The following is a 25,691-nucleotide window of genomic DNA, read 5'->3' on the forward strand; positions in this document are numbered from 1 at the left end:
TAAATGCACAGAAAAAGCAATGAACTCAACTTCCTGAGAAACAGAAAAGCATGGGCATATATTCCCTTCCATGGAAGCAACTGAGCATATATGAGAATGCACTCCAAGAATGCAAGAAGTCTTGCAGAAAGGGGCAAGCCCTTGTAGCACAGGGAACATGCCTATACAGCAGAGGGGAAGGAACAGCTTAGCAGAAGACTTTTCTGATGGTGAGAAGTGAGAGTTAAACCAGGGGCCAGAAGCAGTTCATCTCAGCCCCCAGGAATAGGGCAGGGTTGCAAGGACTGGCAAGAATCTAATGGTACTTGGTACTAACCTCGGTCCCCCAGCTTGCTGACTGTTTAGGAGAGGTACTTCACTTGGGTGAAGTATTATTGAAAAAACAAGAACAACTTTTCATTTCAGTTGCTGGGAACTGCTTGTTGTCCCATTTTCACTGTTAAAAGCTACTTCCATTCCAGAGCTGACCCAGGTTCCACTCTCAGGAGTCAGAAGAGATCCAAGTGATGAATTCCAAACAAGACTTTGCAGTAATGTTTTACATAAATAACAATGGGACAAAAGAGTTACCCTGGCTGAAAGAGATTGCTACAACACTACAGACAAGAAAATACAGGCTTCAGGAACTGGCTTTCAGGGTAAGCCACATCTGGGAGACCTCTGAAGATCATTAAAGTGAAGTCTTACATCGTGACTATGCCTAAAAGCAGCTAGTTGAAAATGACAATGAAGCTACAGATCTAAGACTAGCATTCTGCAAAATGAGTCTGTAGACAGCAAATCAAGGAAGAAAATAAGAGGATGCAACTGGAGAAGAATAAGTTAAAAAAAAAAAAAAAAAAAAAAAAAAAAGGAGTTCTACCCTCAAAATTTAACTTTCCAATCACACATCTGTATGGCTGCCTAAAACAAAACAAGGTCATGCCCATGATTTTAGCATGGCCCAGAAGATGTGTGTTTTCATTGGAGCTGTGACAAGGAGAAGAATGGTAAAGCCTTTCAGAGTCCCTGGGTAATTTTATCCTACGAGGTTTATCCCTAATCTCCAGAAGGAAGACGAGACAGGAAAGAGACACAAGGCAGGGGCGGAAGGGAATATATCACCCATGCCAAGGTCCTAGTGCATTAAAAAGCAATGTTAGCTCTGATATTCAGTCACAAAGCTGACACTTACAGAAGGGACTGTAAGTGCCTGGAGTTCAAAATAAAACTTCAGTGAAAGAGTGAAGCCTGTATAAAGAAAAGCTGAAGGCACACAAACAATAAAGTAAAACCACAAATAAGTTATCTTCCAAAAACTTTCTCTAACTTTTAGTAGTTTTTGATAGAACTGGGAATTTGTCCTGCAGTGGTTTACTTCTAAGTAATGGGTCATGTTTAGAGATTTTTTTGCGTAGGGGTTTGTTTTTTTTTTGGGGGGGGGGGGGGGGGGGGGGGGTGGGAGTTTTGTTTTTTTTATAGACATTTGCAGGACATCTCTCACTATTTAAATCCAAAGCACCAATTCAAAGCATGCCAGCATCAAAGCCAAAATCCAGCACTCTAGGAATTCAGACTGAGGAAGTCAGAGCAGCCCAACTGTGACACAGACAGACAAGCAAACAGAACGGGAGGAGTTTTCTGCATGCGTATTGTTAACTCAAAACTCCTAGAGCACTCTATGTAGCAAACTGAGGTGGGGGAGTATGAGTTCCTGAGTATTAATGGTTGCTGTGAATGAATAATACAGTAAATAGAGTCAAGCTTAAACAAAAAGCATTATAATTTTTAATCAATCAACCAACTATCAACCTCTACCCAAAGCAAGAATTTGTGCAGCAAATAAGCACTCTTTCAGAACTCACCATTTGATTTTATTTCTCGTACGTAGTTACTTGGAAACCACCCTGTTTTGCCATTTAGAGTTCCTTCCCACCAGCCTCCTTCTTCCACTCTTGTAACATGAATAATATCGCCTTTTGAAAAAGAAAGTTCATCTTCATTTGTCTGTTGAAAACTAAATTTTGCTCTCACCACCAACTGATGGTTGCCGTTATCTGTCATGTCCTAGTGAGAATACAAAGAACAAGATCACATTAGAGATTTAAACAGGTATTCCATGAACAAAACAGAAGTATCCATAAAATGGAAAAAGCCTCTAACCCATAAACAACACTCCCCCCACATTTTTACTCTAAGCATTGCAAGGAATGATTTGCCATTTCCAGTATTTCTCTCGGTTTTAATGTATGGATTTGTATCAGTCCCAAGAATATATTGTCTTAATACAGCCCCTTCAAGTCAGAAGGTGGTAACAGAGCTCAAATGAAAATAATTCTTGTTCTCCCAAGAAATCAAATTCTATTTTCTATATAAATTGAAACTGCCTTTGACAACTACAAAGAAACAACAGGTTTACATTAGAGAGTTTTTTTTCCTAAAACTTTCTGGGCTTGGAGGAGGGCAGAATTGACTTAGGTTTAATTTGATTCTGGATATAAATAAAGAGTTTGCAGCTTTTTTTTTCCCCCGGTAACAGAACAGGTTAGAAGGTTCCACACCTGAAAACGTGCAGTTCTCCATGGGCTACCAATGGAGCAGGACAGTGTTCTACTACAAAACCTATGAAACAGGCAATTTGCCTTGAATAAGTACTCACAAATCATTTGTCTCAAGGTTAGCAAAGCTGTAAGTCTGCAGCATGTCACGCTTGCAGCTATTCACATATGTGTATATATATAAAAATATATATATATTTTCACCCATTCTCTATCACAGATGTGAAGGCAGATTATCGCTCTGTCGCAACAACCAGATATTAGAATAGCTACTTCTAAGAAGTCCTTCAAATTAATGATGTTTAAATTGAGCATTTTGTTCTTGGATGTCAATTTTGAGTATCTGCATCATTCAAACATTTCATGAGAGTTAGGGCAAACTTTTAAGCTAAAAAAGCTAAATAGTTGGACATCTTCAAATAATCCAAATACAATCCATTGCACTGGAACTGAGATAACAGCAATATAAATCATGTCTGTCTCTATCATAGGTAAGGATCAATACCTGCATAACTAAAAAACTAAGTGAGAAAATGACTGTGTAAACAATCTGCTTCTATCCAAGTAGCAGAATTCCACCTACATGTTCAGATAGTTGAGATGATTAAAAGATGTACTGCCTATCATCACTGGGATCTTATAACGTGTCAGCTTCATTCATACCCACAGCATATCATTGTATCACAACTCAATTTAACAGTCAGACTTTCAGTGGCTGAGAAACTTTAGGAGAATGAGGGCAAACACAACTTTGAAAACATGCAGAAAGCTCAGCACATTTGGTGAGAACTGTTCCAAACTGATCATCTACTGCAGCAAAACCAAACTAAGAATTTTTGGGGTTTGGCCACTAGCTCTCTTGCCCTCCTTCCTGCACTTCTCTGCCCCTATGCAACATTCTAAAGAGCTGCTCAGATCACCAAAGTGATAGAAATACTTAAGAACTCTGATTACTTCAGTGATCCAGCTAACAGCTAGTCCCACAAACAGTTGCATCAGCAAAACTGAGTGGGTTGTGAACACTAGAGTGGGAGCTGGAATTAGTGGCCTATGGCAAGAACTTGCATGGGCTCTACTACCAGATAAAACACATCAAACCACACCTAAGCAAGCTTAAGCAGAGCACTGTGTTTCACGTTTCACATAGCAATCATCACGTAGCTCAAAACAGCCTCCTTCAAGCATGGAAAAAAGCAGCTTACAGTAGGGATCTGAACCCTCCTTGCAAACCTTTTATCAGTAAAAGAACCCTACAGTTTCAATACAGTACTCCATCCTCGTTTCGGCTGTACTGTAAAACAGCTGCCTATACGACTCAGTACCTGAAGGCTAGCTGAAGGAATCACCTTGAAATATAATAGAAAGCAGGAATAACTACCAATGCTGCGACATTAAAACTAGCATTTTTGCTGAGGTTTGACTATCCCTCAATCATCATCCCTAAACTCAGAGACATGGAGAAAATGAGATTTTTGCCTTTGGAAAAGCAAGTTCTCACACTGAAAAGAAGTAAATCCAGGAAGATACTGTGCATGCAGAGAACATGGAGTGGTAAGCAAGAAAAATAATAATTAGAAGTTCACAGAAAGCTGCACGTATTTTGGAACATCATAAGAAAAGCTGCAAGAATAGAACGTCACACGCTTGAAACAGAAGTGAGAGGAAACAGTTACTCTGCTACACTATAGTTTACTTAGAAATCCTGTAAAAAAAATAAATAAAGCCACGCCACAGCATGTTTCACTTCTTCTAGAACTTACCAAACTCCGATACTGTCCCTGAAAGAGTTTTGAAGTTCTACTGTGTAAAGACTGGGATCCCAGAGAATCGAAAGATTTTATCCGATGAGATGAGGGACGTGCGCATACAGAGTCGCTGCCCAGCCCTATGTCTGCAACAGGACAAAAAAATAAGTAGATATTAGAATCTGAGAAATGTGCATGTAACTTCTGCTTACCTCCAAAATTCACATGCTTAAAGCAGATACGATGTATCTGCAGTTTCTCAGTAATTCAAAATTTAAAAAAATAACAATAATAAATAATCTGAAATCCTGAGACATTGGTTTCTTCCCCACACAGACAGGGAAACAATTTGAGCTGTTTAGAAGAGGAGGGTTAGGGTTGTATTTCTCCATTTCTACTCACTACCAGTCTATTTAAAGGTAATTTACCAGCATAATTTTAGCTAGTGGCCAAGAATTTTGAATGCATAAAACTTGCTTGAAGTAAAGCCAGCCACATCTGTTTCTTAGCTCTCCCACCCCCCCCTTCTCAATTAAAACATTCCTTCCACTGTCTTTTTTCCTACGCTCCTTTGTCTCATCCCTTTTTTGCCAACTAAGCTATTTCTTCTTTGGAGGAAGGGGGAGGGATAGGAGGAGTAGAAAAAAAGCAAGCTGCTTGCTCAAAAAACCACCACCCTCCCAAAACCTCTCCCCTCTTTCATATGTCTCCAAGAAGCACACTCATTTGAGGTGCTCTTCTGTAGAGCAGTGTTAGGTGCTGTCAGGGTGCCATGCGGGTCCCTGTGGGCTGGGAGGCAACAAGGTTGTGGCAAGGCAAGGCTTATCCCACTGTGCCAGCCAGCACCAGGGCAGCCGGGCACCAGGGCAGCCCCAGCCCTGGACATGAGGCACATCCCTTGGGACAGGATGTCGCCCCACTCATGGATAGGGTGGGCACTAGCAGGCCACAGCCAGACACAGGAGAGGGCTGCACTGAAAGAGGCTCCTAAGGTCAGTGCTGGCCTCCCACAGCACTGCTGGGAGCCTCTCCACAGCATTATGGCGGGACCAGCTGCTCCCCCAGTCCTTACAGCCAAACCCCCACAGGGGGATGCTCCCAGGGTCCTTGTACAGGTGACATACCAAACAAGCATTGCTCCTTTGCATGAGTATGGCAAGCCATTCCTTTTCCTCAAGTTTTCCCACATACAAGGAAAGCATTCAGTGAGCACCTGGGCTCCAAGGAGCCCTGAAAGCAGTGCAGCATTTTCCATCCCAAACCTAGGCATTTTCACTAGATTACACAAGCTCGCCTGGGCTTTATGCCTCTGTTACTCTCTTTCCCAGTAGCTGCTTTGCCTCCAACACTTGACCCTTGTATCAGAGGTACACACATACAACTACAGTCACCTATTAGCTACTTTCAGACTAAAGCAGACCATGATTAGGCAAATCCAAGTTATTTTTGGTCCAAGGGAAATGACACATACAGGCTCAGTTCCATGAGGAGACTGGGGAACAAAGCATATCTGCTGTTCCATGTCAAGGGACAACTGAAGGGACAACTCAATTCATCTTAACTTCATCTTTTGACTTCAGCATGACATCCAACAGCAGCCAAGATGAAGGAGGAGGAGAAGGGTTTGAGATTGACTACAAGCACAGAACTAATGACAAAGGATCCTCCGAGTCTGCAGTAACTGAGCAGAAAACACTTTCCTCTGGTGCACCTTTTTAAATGAGTCTTTGTTATCCTTCAAGAAAAGCCTGTAAATATATGCTCACTAGTCATATAGTGCAATATTAAAACTATCAAGTTGCATATTTTGTGTGGATAGAATCTTAGAATACCAAGTTGGAAGGGACCTCAAGGATCATCTGGTCCAATCTTTCTTGGCAAAGCCTGACCTGGACTAGATGCACCAGCACCCAGCATCATCACACACTGGTCATAAAAGACCTCACACTTTGTGAACCTTCTTTCCCAAAGGCATTTAAAGGCCACTGTATTAATATAAACCCTGGAGGTTATAGTCCATTACAGAAAGGACACACAACTGTGTTTTCACCAACAGCTGGGAGAGAAACGGGACTTGGGCTTCATTTGTAAATCATAACTTTATGGCTAATACTAATGCTACCAAAAACTTTAAAGTTGCCATAACCATCATCAGTTAATAGAATTTAAGGATTAAAAGTAAGCTGAAACATCTCCATGTCCAGTTTGCCATGTCTCCTGACTGCAGCCAAGCAGAACAGACACACCACCAAATCCAGCATTATACCTTGACACAGTTCACTCAGGCAACCAGGATCAGGTTGACCCACGGCAGTGCATTCCAGCCCCTGGGCGACCCTAAAACACGCTACCTAGAATTCGTTTAAGTGCGGTCTGATTCCCCAAATTTTCTACTTCACAACAGCAGAGCTAAAACACACCAACACAAGAGCACTTTTTGAGGCCTAAATTAGAAATTGCATGTATGAGTTCGAGTTGAAAAGAAGGAAAATTATCACAAACCATATGCAAATTTCAAGTATTTTTTCCAATAGTATCTGAATACTTCCAAATCAGTTTGATTTTTTGAAAGATTTTTTGAAAGGGCTTGCAGACCCCATGTATCCATTGAAGTTTCCATTAAAATACTAAATAAAGCATGTTCAATGAATTTCTCAATGGGATTATTGTGAGAAAAACTTCAACTCAAGAATCTTGACTGGCACCAAGACGTGCATGTTTGACAAACATTTGGTAATTTTCTCAGAAGCTTCACTGTTCCATTCATCCTAAGATTTCCAGGGTTTGTAACACCCTTTCTTCTTCTCTATCACTATTTCAACTTCCCTATACCAGTTCCTCTCTTTCTACAAATAGCAACTGAAAACTTGATCCCACCCCTCTGAAGTTACCAATTTGGAGTGTATATCCATAGCAGCCCTTCATCAGTCTTCGTGCTCGTTACTCACACTCCTTCCACTGCAGAAAGGCCTATCTCAGAGGAACCTGTGTATACTTGAAATTCTTGAGAACCCAGATGGGGATCTGAAAGCCATCTTCCAATACTGAAGTAGGGAGATAAGAGTCTAAAATGCTTTCTACACAGTCATCCAATTAAAGAAAACCGTTTGGAAGAACAAACAGTTCTTGATCAGAGAGATTTACGCAGTGCTGCTTGCTCCTAGGAATGAGGCAACACCACAGCTTGCATGTGGTTTTGATTTTGGCTTCCATACCACCACCACCCCCCAATGCAAGGGATCAGCCTGGGTTCTTTCTAAGCCAGATGCAATTGCAGCTTTTTGATGTGGGTATTAATCTATCGATGTCTGGACCAAACAGCCGCACTTTTTCTCCCCTTTAAAGACAGCTATGGTCAGTGTACAGCAGCTTTAAAGATGTGCTGAAATGGTCTGCATTTGCACTTGCAGTTAAGATGAAAGGCAGCATCTCCATCTGCTGTAAGTAGCTTCAAAGAAGTTAATGATATTGCTCCATGCCCACTCATTAGAATTAAGAATTTGATTGTAAAACTCACTCCTGAGGGTGTTTTCTGATGCAGAGAGGGGAAGGGAAGTCACCAAAAATAAAAACATTTGTTGTAATGAACCAGGGGAGTATTATAAAAGTGACAAGGGTACTTATGTTACTTCTAAACAACAAAACATCGATCCACACCACTGACTTTCATCAGCTTTTCTTCCTCACATAAAAATTGACAACTGTGGTCAATTTTTAAATAATCTCTCTCTCACCAGACTCTAACTTGATGACCACTACTGGAACTTGCTGCTGACAGCATGAAACCCCACCATGGAGCAGCAAGAATCCAAAAAAGGGCCACCAATGTTAACATTTCTTGATTGTCCTTGGCTCCAGATGGCATGATTTAGCATAGCCTCATCCCACAATGAAACATGGACACCTCTCACCTGTGTGCTATTTCTACAGCTCCCTCCTTCACATCAAAGAACTTGAGGTGGGTTGTTCATGACTTCTATCTGCTATCTAAATGAAACATGCATGGCTTAAGGAATCAAAGATGTTGGTTATCCTTTTGTTACTTTCAAGAAAGGATTGTGCCAGGGAATGAGGAGTGGAGGGAATACCAAAACCTTGACAAAATTGTTCAAACATGGGAAGACAGAGCGCAGCAAAAGTCAACTTTACTATTTCAAACTGGGGAAAAATGTGAAACGAACAAGAAAAACAGGCCTTTTCTCTAAGAATTCTTGCGAGCTAAAAGGCTCAGCCTTAGCTCCACTGCAAAGCTTCCTTCTGCAGAAGAGGAGACTAGAGAACCCAGAGAGGCCACTGTCAAAGTCTTAACAAGACGAATTGCAACAAAACCTCTTCTAAAAAATGCTGCACTTGCTCCTTTTATCATGCATGTAGCAACGGGTATAAATACACATTGATGTGAGTTAAAGGTAATTGTAAGTGAGCACTAATACAGAGCAGAGTCTACTTACCTGCAGTCACCTTATTTAAAGCCACGAGAGAGCTGAGAACTTTGCTGAAATTTTGTCCCTGATACAGGTCATTTGCATCAAAAGTCTGAAAACAAAAGAACATGCAATAAGTCACAGAAACAAGCCTTTAAACTAAGCATTTCTATGTTATCATGCAAACCATGACTGTAGAAGTTACCCATCAAGGTATCAGCTTTTCGGTGGCTCTTATGGACCAGTAAAACTATGGGGTCTCCCCCATCCTGTAAAAAACAAACACCCTCCTCCCCATTTTTAAATAGAGAATATAGAAACAGCTGCCTCTGAGAAAACCTGAAGAACATATTTGCTAAAAGCATCAAGTATCATTTAAATTACAGGAAAGTTGAACAAAATGTAATTATCAGAAGAAAGAAGCTTTTCTCGGGCATTTTGGCCAAAAGTGTTACTGGGTACCATTACTGTTGGCATATTTTTCTTCTACTATCACAGCTCACAGGCACTGTACCTGATTATGCAGAAAGTACTTTAAATATTACTACAAATACTTTAAAAAGTACTACCCAATGTACCTACTATCTCTTTCTTCTACGAGACACAGAGGAAGGCTGCATTGCCAAAAATTAATGAATTTTACACAGAGTGAAGTTGCTGGATAGGTCAGATGGAGAATGAGGTTTGGGAAGGGGAGAGATGAAACATGAGGGTTATTTTTCTTTTTTAACTGTGCAAAAGAGATCCAAACCTTAAACTATCTTGTAGAAAACACTCCAGTAACTTTCAAGCACTGGGCGATGACATGAAACATCTGGATTTTCAGGGGGGAAGAGATTTTTAAAAGAAGAGAAAGACCCATAATATTTGCCTGAGGTAATGGAAACACTCATCCAAAGCCCCATGAAAACAGCTCTCACAACAGACTTTGCATAGGTTGAAAGGAGTCTCAGTATTCCCTTGTGCAAGACTAGAAAGAGGACAATAAAAGATAGCTATTACAGTTGTTCCAACTGATTTAAGAAACGGAAAGAGCTTTAGTTTCCTGCAGCGTAGCAGTTTTTATCTAAAAAGTCAACAAAAACCTGTTTAGTTTCTTGATAACAGACCCATCCCACAGGCACTATGAGGAAGTCTGTACCCCAGTAAGCAGCCTTCATAGGCAGGAAAGGAAAAACCAAAACATTCTCAGGGGAGAATAGAGAAAGGTACAAAGGAACACTAGCTGAACTCAAGAGAAGTGAGAATTTTAATGGAAGCTAAAGTAACCACAGAAGGGGCTGCCTGACCAGGCGTGGCTGGTTAAGTGACATACTGGCAAAGGTAGAGCAGACTTAGGAAACATTTAATGACAGTGTTGTTCAGTAAGACAAAGAAATCTCCCCAGGTATTCACAGTATTTGAGGTACGTGCATACGTTAACACGCACATTGCTACCCCCTCAGAGTGAGGATGGTCTCTGGCCTCAACGAGCAGCAGTTCTACCTCAGCTGTACATACAGGTGCTGACATCTCCCAGGCTCAGGCAGTGTGTATACCGCTCAGAAGAGCAATGCCACAAAACAGATGCAGAATCAAGCAGAGGCAAACACTAATATACTTCAAGCAGTTATCACACACATAAAATAAGACAAATAACTATTTCATCATGTTTCTCTGGGATACAGCTAATTCAAAGACTTCTCTTATTTATTTGAAGCTGTAAGGAATAAGGAGAGGGACTAGGGAATTGCCTAGATGTGAAATTCCCTGAAACACAGGGAAGTATTTAAAGGTTATGTATGCAAAAAAGACATTAAGCAAATAAGAAATAATCCGATTAAAAAAAAAAAAAGAAAAAGAATAAAGCTGTGTTAAATTTTATTAGTAGCATAATTTATAATAGAGATGAAAAAGGATACCAACGAGGTGACAGCAGAACACACAAAACTTGGCTTTAACACAAAACCAGACTGGAGATCAGCCTAACCACTGCTCAAATTGGGGAAAAAAATTAAGCTGTAATGGAACAAGAAAGCGTCAGGAGGGTAACATGTTCATTGTTAGCTACATGCTTATTGTGGCAGGTTTTAAACAAGCAAACTACAAGTATGAACAGAATCACGAAACAACAGCCCTGATCCTAAACAAATGCAATACATGAGAGGCACTTGTGCAGACACCAGAACCATACCAGAAAGGTACTACACGGGAGAGAGAGAACTATTAAAAAAAGGAATGGTTCAGAAAGAAGGTTCTAAACTATAGCTTAAACTTACAAAAACTTTGAAAAAAATAAAATCCTAAATCCATTTTAAGCTCACCTTCATTCTGGATTCTGACAAAGCCAGGAGCTCTCCAAAGTCAGGCTAACTGGAGAACAACAGGATGCAAGGAAGCCTCGTTTCCTGCTATGCTGAGACTATAAGGGATACCGACAACGATTTGATTGGAGCATCCCAACACGTATAGTGCCATAAAAAAGTCCGTATCCAGGACACGCATCCAGTCTGCTGCTTCACAGGAAACAACACAATGGAAGGATATGAGAAATGTTTGCTTCCTTGCAATTTTACGTAAAGCAATTCTGACAGGAAGCCACCCTCAGCACTCTCATGGCCACTATGTTCACTAGTAGCATTTGATAACGGCGGGGGGGACACAACACCCTCCAGAGAGGTTTTCTCCTAACATAACAAATGTTTAAGAGAGAAAAAGTGAGGAAAAAATGCTTACCTGCTCTAAAGTCTTGAGGCTAATTCAACTGAGCCCCAACTAAGCTAGGAGCTCAACTACTAGATTATGAAAACCTTGTTTCGAAAAAACAACCCCACAAACCTACACAACAAAAACACCCCACCAAACACTCACACCTTTCTTCTTAGTGGAGGTTTGTTCATTTCACAATGTGTTTGAAAACTCTGACATGCGTAAAAGCATCAAGATGCTTTAAAAGGAGCTTCCACGGGATTGCCAGAGAAAACAGTCTGCTCCAGGTTTTCAAGAGAAGTCCAACTGATATGCAATCTACGATCTACATTCTGGTTTTTATGGACAGATTAGCTGTGAGAACTGAACTCTTTAAAACATCGTATCTTGATGTGAGAAAGAGTCATTCAGTAACTTCCCTATTCAGTGCCACCGGATGACAAACATCTCCCTTTATACAACACCCCCAAGCCTGCCATTGCAAGAATCAAAGCTGAATTTTGAGATCCAAGTATTAAGCAGAGTTATTTTTACCTTGAAAACTATTACCAGGTAGCAAGGTCTGAATGCTAAATTATCTTCTGTAATACTGGCATAACCCACTTCTCAAATCACGTCAGAAGCACAACTTGAATTCAAACTTGCACATGCTTACAGCTCTTAAAGCCTAAAAATGCAAACACTTAGAAAGATATTACCTTGGAAATATTGAGATTTATCTTTCAAGCATTATGTGACAGATATCTATAGACATAAAACAAGGTTTTATGGAAAAATATTTCCAAGTACGCCCCTGCTTTCCAGGCAAACATTTTTAACTCTGCAGAGACTCTAGCTGTGATGAAGTTTACCCTCTTGATCTCCAATCCTTATCTTCCACCAAGAGGCTCCGCCAGAGCATTAGTCAGGATGCAAGTATAAAACCATCATAAATCACATCAGATAAGGACCCAGCCAACTCAAATCTTTTGAACAAATGATTTAAATAACACGCTTTTGTTTTTATGAATTCCATTGAATTGATCACATGCAGATATGCCTTATATAAGCATTAACATGAAGCACACCTATTAGAGACAGGGACTACACTGGACAGCCTTACACTGGAAACACTTTGTAATTTATAAATAGTTAGCTGGGCATCAATGAACTTCAAGTTTAGCAGGCTCATCCACATATGCTTCTCAATACCTGCCTGTTTTACTGGTTTTTAACATCCTTCTCACATTGTTCTGTTCTTGTGTGGATCCCAACATTTGACACATTAAGTATCTGCACTGGTTTTGGCTGAAATAAAGTTAATTTTCTTTATAGCTGCTAGTATGGGCTATGTTTTGGATCTGTGCTGGAAACCGTGTTGGTAACACAGGGATGTTTCAGTTGCTGCTGAGCAGTGCTTGCACAGTCAAGGCCTTTTCTGCCTCTCACCCCAACAGCGAGCAGGCTGGGGGTGCACAAGAGGTTGGGAGGGGATGCAGCCAGGACAGCTGACCCCAACTGATCAGAGGGATATCCCAGACCATGCGGCATCATGCTCAGCATATACAGCTGGGGGAAGAATGAGAAAGGGGGGAACATTTAGAGTGATGGTGTTTGTGTTCCCAAGTCACTGTCACGTGTGATGGAGCCCTGCTGTCCTGGAGATGCCTGAACCTGCCTGCCAATGGGAAGTGGTGAATGAATTCCTTGTTTTGCTTTGCTGGTGTGCACGGCTTTTGCTTTACCTATTAAACTGTCTTCATCTCAACCCACGAGTTTTCTCACTTTTACTCTTCTGATTGTCTCCCCCATCCCACTGCAGGGGAGTGAGAAGTGGCCATGTGGGGCTGAGCCGCTGGCTGGGGTTAAAGCATGGCAATATTCCAGGCAGATGTTGTATTCCAGAAGCAGACCGGACCAAACTGCCTAATAAAAAGGGGTGTTGTGTGATCTGCAACATTATGCATACACTCAAAGAGCATGCTGGCCCTTTCAGTCACAGGACACCGACTGCCAAAGCCTGCTGATTGCCCATCCTGAACTACAGGTTCTGGCTTCCCTTTCCACACCCCCCACCAATTCCAAATATACAAGCCTGACTTTCCATAACTATGCCTGCATTTTTTTGCCCCTAGGATTTCAGTTGGCTGCAAACATTATTGATAACAAATTACTGACCTCTTCCAGGTCATTAGTGAAATGTTAAATAACATGGTTGAGTACCAATGGCAGCAAATCCCCTATAGCAAGGTGTATATTGGATGGCCATTCCACATTTGTAATTGTATTAAAGCCTATTAATAAGCCTGTTTTTAAATTCATTTCACATGAGCCATATTGACTTTTCTATCACTGACGTATCTTAAATACCAAATGAAACACATTAGAGAGCCATTTCATGCACACATTGGTTGTTCAACTATTAAAGCCTCTCATTTTAAAACAAGACAGACCCCTGCATGCATCTGTTTAAACTCCATCGCATTCAAAATGGCCATGGTAATAAACTCAGGTAATTTTAAGTCATCTCCATCCACTGAGGGTTAATGGTTTAGACTTCTGTTCAAATGGTTTTTATGATCTAACAGCTATAAGGAAATAAAACTAACAATGCTCTTCCCGTATAGCCCTGCAACAACCAGTACCTACTGAAATTGTAAAAACATTAACTAAGGAATTAGTGAAAGAAAATTAGAAAACAAGGTTGAGAATATACCTGAGGAGAGCAGACTAAGGCATGCACAGCAAGCCTGCAGCAGCATTCTTTAGCCAAATCGGTCAGTTTCAAGGCTTTTATACAATTCCACCCCACCCCCCCCTTTCAGCCCATTAAGTCAGAAGGCAGTTATGGAGGGAGTATTTTTAAATAAAGGTATTTTGCATAAGGCCAAGCCTACAACTGGAGACAGGAAAAAAATAAATAAATAAAAATTGGGGGTGGTTCAGGCAAGCTTCCAGACACACACTTTTTCTTCAAATGTCTCCTACCAATCTTACCTTGCATGTATCCTTAAACCACAGAGCATCAGTAAGACTGTATCTAACAGTCCTAGTAAGAAAAGTTCACATAGTGCTTCAGAGTAAAATCGAAAGGCTTTGCTTAATAACTATTTCCTTGCTAGACTAGTGCCTTGAATACACACAGGTAATATTCCAGTATATATTCCCAGTGGATATTAACATTCTAAGCATCTGTCTGACAAAAATAGATGACAGCTTTCTTTACAGCACTGCACCATAAACTGCAGGCAGCTGAGGAGCTGACTTACAAGCAGCCCAGACATCTGTGCAGCAAAGATAGAGCCGCTGCTGCTAACCTCACCAGCCAGCCCCAAAATAAGCAGTAAGCCCTAGGCTGTGTGTACTAAATCAGCAGGACAGTTTCCAGCTCAGTTTGGTGGCCTTGGGCTCCTAACGCCAAAGATTACAAGAACATTGGCTCGCTCACCCGGAGGAAATGAAAGGAAATGAACAGGGTGGCTTGGCAAAGCTCAGCATGCCACGGACAACGTGTCGCTCCACCTGTTCTTAGGGCACAGGCTGAAACATTTTTGGCCATGGGAGTATGAATAAACAAGTGATAGGGAAAAAAGCAACTCATGGTTAGAAATGGGTGAGCTTCTGAAGAAAGACTAAGAATCTCCAATACCTCACTTCATTGTGCCACCACCTGCAGTATATTTCTACCCCTGGAGCAGCTGGCAAGGGGAAGCCACAGAGCCTATCCATGGTCCACCTTCCCACAATGACACCTAATCCACCCAAGCTGGAACCAGACCACACAGGTAAGCCTACATGCCAAGCACAAATTTCTTCATTTCACCTCACATTAGGTCAGCTCTGAGCAGTGCTGGGTCCCACTGAACTATTACGCAGCAGCTGTTCCTGAATGGTGCATTATCATGTGAAAGCCGCAGCAGTAAAAGGAGAGATAAGAAAAGCAGGGAACTATGACAACTGAGAGAGGAAGGGAAGCCGGGGCGGGGGGGGAAGGGGGGGAGAAGAGATGATTACAAATGTTCTGGAAAGCTCTGTGAAGCATACTGTTGACGAAATGTAGTAATGCACAGCACAAGGGAGAGCTTAAAAAATTAAGTTCTGTTTCAAAAATTAAGGATAAGACGAGGAAAAGTTTGAAAATAACTGGGAGAACAAAACTGCAGTGCAGGTTGCTGTGTGATTTGGTAAGAGTTCACAAGAGGAATTAAAACTCAGTGGCAAAGAAGATATAAAAGGAGATCTGGAATTAATTTTACTGCTCATATAAACCTGTTCCTAGAAAGTAAAACCTTAATTGTTCTAAAAACACCACCATCACCTAGAAGGCTTTAATTCCTACAACTAGGAATACTTTGAAGACCCAACATGTTATCTACAAAAGCAGCACTACCAGCACTAAAAATGTAAAACCGGAAGTTTGTAGCATCTGTGTGCACATCTCTATGCGTGCATGTATCCAAATATCTCTTTACCATACAACTCCGAAGAGCACACACACAAAAAAAGGGGGGAATAAAAAAAAAGACTTGTTTTAGAGTCCCTGAAGACGTACTAAAGCTTTCCAGCTCCAAGAGTTTTTTTTCCCCAAACCAGCTGCATCAAAGCACTAATGATTCTAAAAAGCACTAATTTCAAATACTACCTAACATTTTACCCAGGCCACTGCTTCAAAGTCAAGATCTGAACATTTCCAAAACTAAATACATACAACTTATTTTTCACCAACCCCTGCAAAAACTGTTTAAAATGAAGCTTTCAAAAATGTGGTTTTAGACTGTAACACAGCAAGTTAGTATCCTCAAATGAATTCTTTAGTAAGAAAGTCATAGAATTTAGTATTTTTAACCATAAACTTCTAGTAGTAGCAAACCAAGATGTAATTTAAAAAAAAAACAAAACCACAAAAACACCCAAAAAAAAAAAAGTTAGCACTGCCTATGTTTGTGCAAGCCCATAAGAACACGTAAGCCTGTTCCAAATTTTGACCTGCACAGCAAACCAAAAACTCCATCTATCACATCTTCATCTTAAATCACTTTCAAATTGCTTTGCAGGTTTTGAATCTTATAGGTGATACCACACAGTGATAACCTCAGCTGGAGCTGAGACAGACACTGAGTGGCACATAGTATTAATACATGATTGAGTACTAGAGCTCAAGGAAGCTCACACTTCTGGAACTACAAGCAAAAATAAAAGGTGTTGGAATGAAACTACCAAAGATAAAATTTGCTTGGGACACTGAATTTGAGATGCCTCAGTACTTCCCATCACAACAGGTTACACCTACTTGCTTAGCTGAAATAAAGCAATGGCATAAGCACCTTCTAGGGCCAGTGGAGAAGCACCTCAACAGGGAAGTCTGGCCATAAACATACCCCACAGAAGATTCAGCCCAGTAAAACTCACCTCTCTTTCTGATATACACAGACAAGAACTATGTAAACTACTCTCCTAAAATAAATCAGGAACACAGTTGTGGAAACCCATGCAAAAATGCATGGGGAATACTGTGTGTAAGTAGGAAGACACACAGGACCAAAAAAACCCAAGAAGTACATGCTTGGAAATAGACAGCTCTGCTATAAGCAGAGTAGCGCTCTCCGTGATTAAAATGGTAAAAATTAATTTTTGGCTAATGTGTGCACAAGCCATCACAGAGTGCCAGTGCATTTGATTAACAAGGACATGGTAAAGTAGTCATATGTTCTGGAGAAAACCACAAGAAAAAGGTGAAGGAAGGATGTCCTACAGAATTACAACTAGCTTCTCGTTCTAAAAATAAGAACTGAAGTCTCCACCTTACCCTTCTCCCAACAGTCCAATTCCTAAGAACAAAAGAACCAAAAGACATTTGAATGAAGAGTAAAAATCAGACCCAAGCACTTTACTCAGTGTGCAGTACAATGTCCACCTGCTTAGGTGAAGGCCTGCTGTACAGAGAAAGAATGATACATTTGGATGACCAAGACTAGGTGCGCAGTAAACTACAGGTTAGATTCATTTCCTAAACTTGCTGATGGGTTCTACTTAATGTTCTGTGCTCTACTAAGGCAGCCATGGACCCTAGCAATGCTCCAGAGGTCAAAGCTCAAGTCTCCACAGTGAAAGAACCAACTCAACCAATTGGTCAGGTTTGCAGGGCTACAATCCCCAACCTGGCCTAGTGGAAGGTGTCCCTGCCCATGGCAGGGGGTTGGAACTAGATGGTCTTTAAGGTCCCTTCCAACCCAAACCATTCTGTGATTAGATGTGAACAACTGCAAGTTATGGCAGTGGCTGGTCATTTCGGTGGTTACATGTCTTCTTTTTTTAAATCACAGATCATGGTTTTGGGAAGCTATGCCTTCATCCCACAGCTTCTGCTACTTCGGACCCTGTTGAGCAGCTATCCTTCCACCAAGCTCCTTCAACACCACCATGATGGAGCAGCATGGAAAACACAAGCCTTCTTGAGTTTCAGTTTACAGGATGTCTATCATACCCTGAAGTACTACGTAAAGTTCACAGGTAGACAGCCACCTTCTCCTCCATAAGTTATAGATGTCATACTTGCAAGCAAAGTTACTGTAATGGAATCTGCAAACCGTTTCCTATCTTAAAGCATAAACGTACATTATGGCTCCAACATTTTTATACATCTACAATTTCTTCCCAACTTCCCCTTCAATACTAATTTAAATAGAAACTACTTAAGAAAAAACCTTAATTAAAAAAAAAAAAAAAAAACCAACAACAATGCAAAAAATGGTTCTGGGCAAACACTGGACCAATATTTCATGCTAATTGAAAGTATAGAGAGCACGGAAAATGAACACAGATCCTGAACATTATCACTCAGAACTGAATCATCCCTGCGCAAGGTTTTACAAACGCCTGTTTGCCAACGGCTGAACTCAGTAGTGACACACAGAAGTTTTTAAGGCTCAGAATAAAACAGTTTCTAAGGAAGGGAATTGATATATTCAAGAAACTTGCAATTAGGTTTTGAACACTAGGAAGAGAGATGCCTCCTTTTGGAATGTTTGAAATTTAGATATACTTTTTAAAATAAAGCAGTACGTATAAGCTAAACTCTGAGTATCTCCATACTCCTACCTTAAAAAACCACAGGAAGGATGGCTTGCTATAACTGATTTCAGATGTCTTCTGTCTAGATACATGTTCTGTCAGTATTTCTCAGCTAATTTCTGAGGTCTCAGCTTAGTTTCAAAAGCCATGCTGTATGGAGGGAGAGGATGCATATGTAATGAAGCAAAAAACTTCATTTATATCATGGAAAAGTTGGAGGGGGGGGTGGAATAAAGGAAAACCAACTTCTCTGGGTCCAAAATAGGTAGTGTTACCTGCGATGCAGTTCTCCATTTTGCAGAAAATGGAAAACAGCGGCTAAATACCAGTCTGAGTCACTACCATCAAGTACCACAGACACATAGTAAGACTGCTGAGACAGACTCCTTTTAAACAGCAGTGCTCATAGACACAGACACACCCTGAGCATGTCAGAGAGCAAGAAGAGCAAGAACTGGGGGCAAGGAGAAGGAGTCATCTTACTGCAAAAGATTTTGTACTACATGAGGTTATCATCTGCCCTCTTAAAATAGCCTGCTGGCTGTTTTACTATGCTACCACGTGCTCTAACCACAACTTAAATGCTATCACATGCTCACGTTTCATCTGGAACAAATGCATACAGCCAAGTGATCAGATGATGCACAGATTCAGCATCAATGGAGAATGAACCACGGACAAAGCACGAGTCACAAAACCAGCCCCACTGACCTCAACACAATATTTCACCTACTTTTTACCAGCACACTTAGGAGTCTTATATTTTAAAAAGTGTGTGCACACACCAAAAAACATATTAGCAGAAGAAATAGGAAAATGCTTGTAGCATTAAGTATATATTAGTAGCTGGAGGAGAAAAACTGAAGAGGAATTGGTATTTTGAGATTTCTGGCACGGGGCTAATTTGAAAAAGCATGATTAGACGTGTGGAAAATAAGTGGGAGAGGGAAAAAGATAACACAGAAACACAAGAAAGAAAGGGGGTGGGAGGAAGAGAAGTGCTACACCCTTAGTAATAAGGGATTTAATCAGAAATCTCAATTGCTTCCTGAATATACTGTGGAAAGCGCCAAAAATTAAGAATAAAGGCTTACTGAATTTCCATATAGCCTGTTGAAGCTTTCATTTAGAATCACTAACTGAAAAAAAAAAAGTAACTCCAAAAGAGTTAGCAGAAATTAACAAGCCCTCAAAACTAAGAGCCAAGATTTCAGGTTTCAATTAGATCAGAGTGAATTCATTTCAATACTTGCATTTCAAAAACTCGCTGAAGAGCACAAAACTGCATGCACAGCCCCTGAGCTGCAGCTCCTCCCAAACAAACCCTTTTCAATTCAATTCATAGCTTACCATTTTGATTTCGGGCAATACGAATACTGTTAAAAAGGAGCTTAGGGCTGGATCTCTGCCTCTCTCCCAGGAACCTGCAATAATGTGATCCAGGGTCCTCCACCATTCGTAACACCCATTTGAAAGAACAAGCATAGGATGTTATCCAGAACACAGGGACGAGCCTCACCACCAGCTGCTGTGGTGACCCTCCTGTAGCAGGGCTGCTGGAGCACCCTAAGCAGCAGCAAGGCAGCCAGAGGGCTCAGCACCTTTGGTCAAGGAAGACAGAAAACTGCAGCCAATTTAATACAACAGCCTGTAACTTGAGGGCACTCACCAGCTGCCGGGCCAGCAGCCTATGAAGGTGCTGGTAAATCATTCCTGCTCAGGATTCACAAGCCCACAGCTCAGGGCAAGCTTTCAGAAGGGAAATCTCCCATGCTCCCTTCTCCCACACCACCTCATGCTTTTCATGCAGGGGATCATTAAACCCTCACAGCAATCCAGTTCTAGAAACTGAATTGGCAGAAAATTAACCCAGCAGGAAGTTTGCTGCAAGTTGCAGGAGCTAAATCAGTTTGGTATCGGGCAAGATTAGCACCTGAGCCAATGCATGGGAGAGAAACATCTCCTCTGTCACGGAAAAAAGATTCACTTGAGGTGCTGGGAAACAGCACAGTTCTTCAGATTATTTTCTGATAGGGAAGAAAAAACAAAAAAATAAAAAAAAATAAAAAATATAAAAAAGAAATTAAAACCCACAACTCGGTTACAATCCGCCCTGAGCCCAATCATCCCGCACCATGTGGATGTTCAGTAAGTTTCTGTAAGAAACAGAATGTGTAAGAAATTTACAGTTTATCGGGATATCTATAAAAATTTCCACATTCCAAATATTAAGATGGCTTCTAGCAGGTTACAAGCAACAACAAAAATGAAATCCACACCAGTTCTGCTTATTCATAGTAATGTCTGGGGACACAAACTGAAAAAATAAAGATAACTTTTCCAAGAACCTAGCTATTGCAAGAATTTTACAGTTCTGATTCATCAGCTGAAAGGCTGTATGATGGGCTTGTGTAGGCAAGGGCAGCTAGAGGTGATACTACGAGCAGCCTGGCCCAACAGTATATGCCAATTCCTTGTTTTCTCCTAAATATTCTCCATGGTCCAGGATTCTTCTAGCCTCATGCCATCACCTCCCCCATTGCAGATTCCCTATCTTCAATGCCCTCTCCAAAACACAACTGCTCACACTCCAGCCTCCATGTAAGAGAATCCAGGCTCTCACTTGCCTCACAGTACCTCACTAGTGCTGCCCAATCCCTCACCTGGCATTCTGACCCAGAAGGGAGATCCTGGCTTTCCACAGCAGACGCTGAACAGAGCAGGCTTTGGCCACCACCTGATGAACGACACCCATATGGAGATACCTCATTCCTATCACCTCCACGCAGCCAGCCAACACCAAGGAGTCCATGCCTGTAGCAGGTGATGCCCTGTATGATCAATAATCTGTCTGTCCACAGGCACCAGAGCTTGCAATCTTTTGATGAAGACTCAGGTATGCAACCATGCGCTTTTACAAGAGTTCAGTGACTGGCAAACATTGTTTCAGGGTGAGCCCTTTTGCAAATGTAACTGCTGTTCCTCTTGACAAGAATTCCCAGGAGAGGGCTTACACTCCTCCAAGCAGCATCTAGGGATGCCATCTGTGGAATCAGGACAAGCACTTCAAAATCACTGACAGCCTGTCCATAACCTGCATCTAAAAGTTGCCAATAAGGAAGAATATAGAAAGGCAAATATTACATAGTCACTCTTAACCAAGATGTTCTTCCAACAGTTTATCTCAGGGCCTATCTGCATTTAAGAGTCTTAAATAGATTTTTGAGACCACTCTAGTCAGTTCTGTAATTCATGTAATTTCAACTTCTGCAAAACCCCACAGAAATTATTTACACAGCTCAATTACAGGCTAAAGAATCACTCCCTTTAATTTGTTATGACTTTGCCAATTGCTTGCCTTTTCTGAGTAGCCCTTAGCTCCTGTGCAAGGAGAAACAGAAACCAACCTTCCAATCTTCTCCATGCCAAGACCCTATCGACCTCAGATACTCACCTTTGCTGTCAACAGTACGAGTCCATAAATTTAGCTGCAACACATACGGACTCCATTCCTTCCTTTTATTGTAACAACTCCTGTTAAGTCTTGAAATAGCAGACTATTCCATTTCCCTTAAATGCAGCATTTCTCCTGGGCATTGCTATAAATTTAATTCACCTTGATGGTAGGACTCACAAAACAGAGAGAGTGACCAAGCGCAGTATCTTTGTGATTTGCCAGGACTGCATGATACCTGTCAGTTCAAACAATTGTATACAAACAATTGGTTTTCACTCTGAAGGGAGTATCAAAAGCATCCCATAAGGATCTGACTTAGGACCCACACTACTCACCACAATGTAAATGCAATTTCACAAGAAGCATGGAGAGTGAACTCTGTTGAAGATACAAAATTATTGGGGCTTGAACTCACAGCAAACAGCTACCATATGATCTTGACGGTAATCAGATGTTAAAGTGGCAGGTCAAATCCAGTGCTAGCAAATGCAAAACCTACCCTCAGGCATAAAACACACCAAACCTCATCATTATAGGTGCATGAGTTCTGACTTAGCTATTCCCACTGACAAGTAAAAGACAGCAGTGAGCTAACAATTTCAGATCAAGGATCAGCCAAGTCATAAAGTTGAAGAGAAACAATACTGGACACTCAGAAAAGACACAGGCAACAGACAGATGGGTTTTATTATTTCCATAGTATCTCTGTAACTTAAATACAGCTCTGGTCCACCATGATACTATAAAACAAGAAAGGGTACAGAGATGCACGCTGTTTAAGCCAACTACATTAATGCAATGGTTTTCATACAAAGAAAGAGTAAATAAACCAAGTGTTCATCTTGGAAAGAGATAAGATGCAGTGAAGTATACTGGTGCCACAAAGTCACGTATAGCACAGAGAAGATCCGTAACATAAGAACAAAGTCACCCACTGCCACCAACTGCAGCAGCTGAACAAACAAAAGGAAGTTTTTATAAAATGTGTAATTTAACCATGGAATTTATTGCCATAAGGATGCTGTGAAGGTAAAAAAAGCTTAGAATAGCTTTGAAAACTATTAAAAAAAGCCATAGAAGGAGTTCCACTGAGTTGTTAAATACACAGTGATACAGATACCATCCCTGATTCTTCAGGAAGCTCCTCAGCTATAGACTGCCAGAAGCTGGGAAGATTCTACAGAAGGTATCACGCTGTATTTTTACCATTTTTTAACACCTTTTTCTCCCAGGAATCTATTACAGGCCCTTATCTCGGGGAATAACAAGGTAAGCAGACCTTTCATCTGTACGTGCACAGTTATCATCAAAGACTGCGAAACTATTCCTACATTTTTTTTATCTCCAAAGCCAAGTTAGGCCAAAAAATTTGTTACGCTAACTTAGTCACTACAGAAAACCCCTCCGTAAAACACGGCTTGAGCAACAATAATTAGCCTTTACTCCCTAAATTCTTAAAACTGTACATCAGACTTAGTTTTACAGTTAATACAAGATTTAAAAGCTGAGCTAAGCAATCGAATAGCCATATTGGAAGATGCACAACTATTATATTAACAGCAATCGCCTGCCAGAAGTTTGAGAAAACATTTCATCCAGGTCAGTGCAACTGCGGCCCGCTCCCCAAAGGGGCAGCGCTGACTCAGCACATCCCAGAGACGTACCCCACACATCTCCCTGGGGTGGGATCTGGCCACAGGGCACTCAAGGGCTGAGCCAGTTCTATTCAGCCTTAGTTTTCAGCTCACTGAAACAACTCGCTCCACAGCTGCACGGCCTGTAGACCTGATGCCAGGAAGTGGCAGAACTGTGGACTATTGGGATTTCCCTTCACAAGGGCAGCCCGCAGCTACAGCAGCAGATGCACAACAAACAGCGTGTACCATTAAGAGATGCAAACACTGTAATGCTAATACCACCATATGCACCACTTAAAACACTGACTCGAACTTCACACCACTTCAAAATTAGCTAGTAATTATGTCTAGGTTTAAATGATAGGAAGGAGACTAGCAAGAACAAACAGCTCCACATATCACTATATCAATATGTTAAAGTTAAGGGCATAGAACAGCAATAACATTTTGTTATAAAAATTTCATGTGGTATATTAATATACAGATTTCCACACACACACACACTTGATCTTTGCTATTTAAATACCACAAAAACCAGCCTCAGTCTAGACGAACAAGTTACTGAGCCATTGATATTATACTGACCAGCTGATACTGTAGAGTTGAGACAGTTGATATTAATGGGACTTCCACGGGAGGCTCATGATTTTATCAGACACAAAGTTAAGTATACTGAGTTAAGGATGAGGCTTCAAATGTAACTATAACCCCTACAGGGAAGTACTTAAAACTGAAATTGTCATTTATATAACACTTTAAGAAAGGATACCAACGAAATCACATGAAGCTACAGCATCCACAGAAACAAAATTCATCATGGACACCACTGTAAAGGCATAAATGGCTATAACACTGGCATTCAGCACAAGTCTCCAAACAAGCCAAAATCAGAGCACATATAAACCCTTTTCAGATTGTGCCCAGTACTGCATATCTGATAAAACAAATACATGGACAACACATACTCCTTGTATTTAATGCCCTGCAACACAGTTAGTTTTAGAGTACTCAGACAAGAAATCCAGCTACAAAGATTGCTCTTAAAGCATGTAGCAGTAGCTTCCACGATACCTTTTACCAGCTATAAAAGCAGTTCCTTACAGACATTCACACCATAATCTCTAACTTCATGCCATCATTTAAAATAGAGTTACTACAACGTGCTTCAAATAAAGCCGTAATGTAATGACTGGATCATACCAAAGCAATGCAAGTTCTGCTTCATGGCAACTCACCACCCTGAACTCCATGATCCTAGTGCTTTCCAAACAATTTAACCTACAGAGTCCTACATAAAGTCGTTGTGGCTTCCAACAAAAGACTATCTCCTCCCCAGTGCCACCCTGCCGCTCCAACCATTGCCCAAGGTATTCTGTCCAAATCTCTTTCAAGCCAAGAGAGCAGGTGAGCAGCTGTGCTCTCTGCAAGCTGCTCAAGCAAGAAGGTCTCCAACTGTCACAAAAGCCACAGCTTACTGCCTCAAAAGGCAGGCTACGTCTGCTTGCATAAAGTCCCTTGGAGAGAGTGTTTAAAAGGCAGGAAAACAAACGAAGAGAGTTTCATGTTGTCATTTCATGTCCTTCATTAACCCGCGGGAAGGGCACCTGAGGCCTCCTCTTCAAGACTACAAAGCCTCCATATTCTACAGAAGATGTACAAAGATGAAAAGCTTGTCTTAATATTAAAATCAGGATCATTTCAAACAAACCTCAACATACCTTACTTCAAGCATTGCCACAGTTACTTGAGCTTAGATGCTGCCATGAAAACATAATTATTTCACTTGGGTAGTTTATCTAGTAGAACTATTAGTATTCAGTAGGCAGGGAGGACCCTCCTTGATGAGACTTGCCTTAACTACTACCAAGAACAGAGACTAACTTCAGAGCAATTACAGGCAGCAATTAGGTGGAATTCAATCCAGCTTCAGGACTTTCAGTAGCAAAGCAAAACTACCAAGACCCTAACTGAAGGGCTGAGCACTGCAGTACAACATCACCCCTATAGTTCAAGTCTCTCTAAGAGACACAGATAGATAACCTGTCAGGCTTTACTGCAGATCAGCAGTCTGCAGGACCACAACCTGGTAGCCCTGTTAATGCTAGCACCTTCTATTAACAGATCTTTTATTTTCTCTTACGCCTTCCAAAATG

At 41.1% G+C, this 25,691-nt stretch overlaps 1 protein-coding gene across 4 annotated transcripts in view; it reads right to left on the reverse strand.

The window, feature by feature from the left end:
- ARHGEF7 (Rho guanine nucleotide exchange factor 7) overlaps window positions 1-25,691 on the reverse strand; it is a 123,053-nt gene that overhangs the window by 66,926 nt on the left and 30,436 nt on the right. For 3 of the 4 annotated variants that reach the window (XM_030477690.1, XM_030477692.2, XM_030477689.1), the window contains exons 3-5: window positions 8,734-8,818; window positions 4,298-4,428; window positions 1,845-2,046 (exon numbers count right to left, since the gene is read on the reverse strand). In XM_030477690.1, coding sequence (XP_030333550.1) covers window positions 1,845-2,046; window positions 4,298-4,428; window positions 8,734-8,818 — 418 coding nt within the window. Of the gene's footprint in view, window positions 1-1,844; window positions 2,047-4,297; window positions 4,429-8,733; window positions 8,819-11,009; window positions 11,183-25,691 lie in introns of those variants that run through there. The other variant, XM_030477691.1, reaches the window with a different exon arrangement.

This window comes from Strigops habroptila, chromosome 2 (genome assembly GCF_004027225.2).
Source record: "Strigops habroptila isolate Jane chromosome 2, bStrHab1.2.pri, whole genome shotgun sequence".
NCBI classification, from domain to species: Eukaryota; Metazoa; Chordata; class Aves; order Psittaciformes; family Psittacidae; genus Strigops; species Strigops habroptila.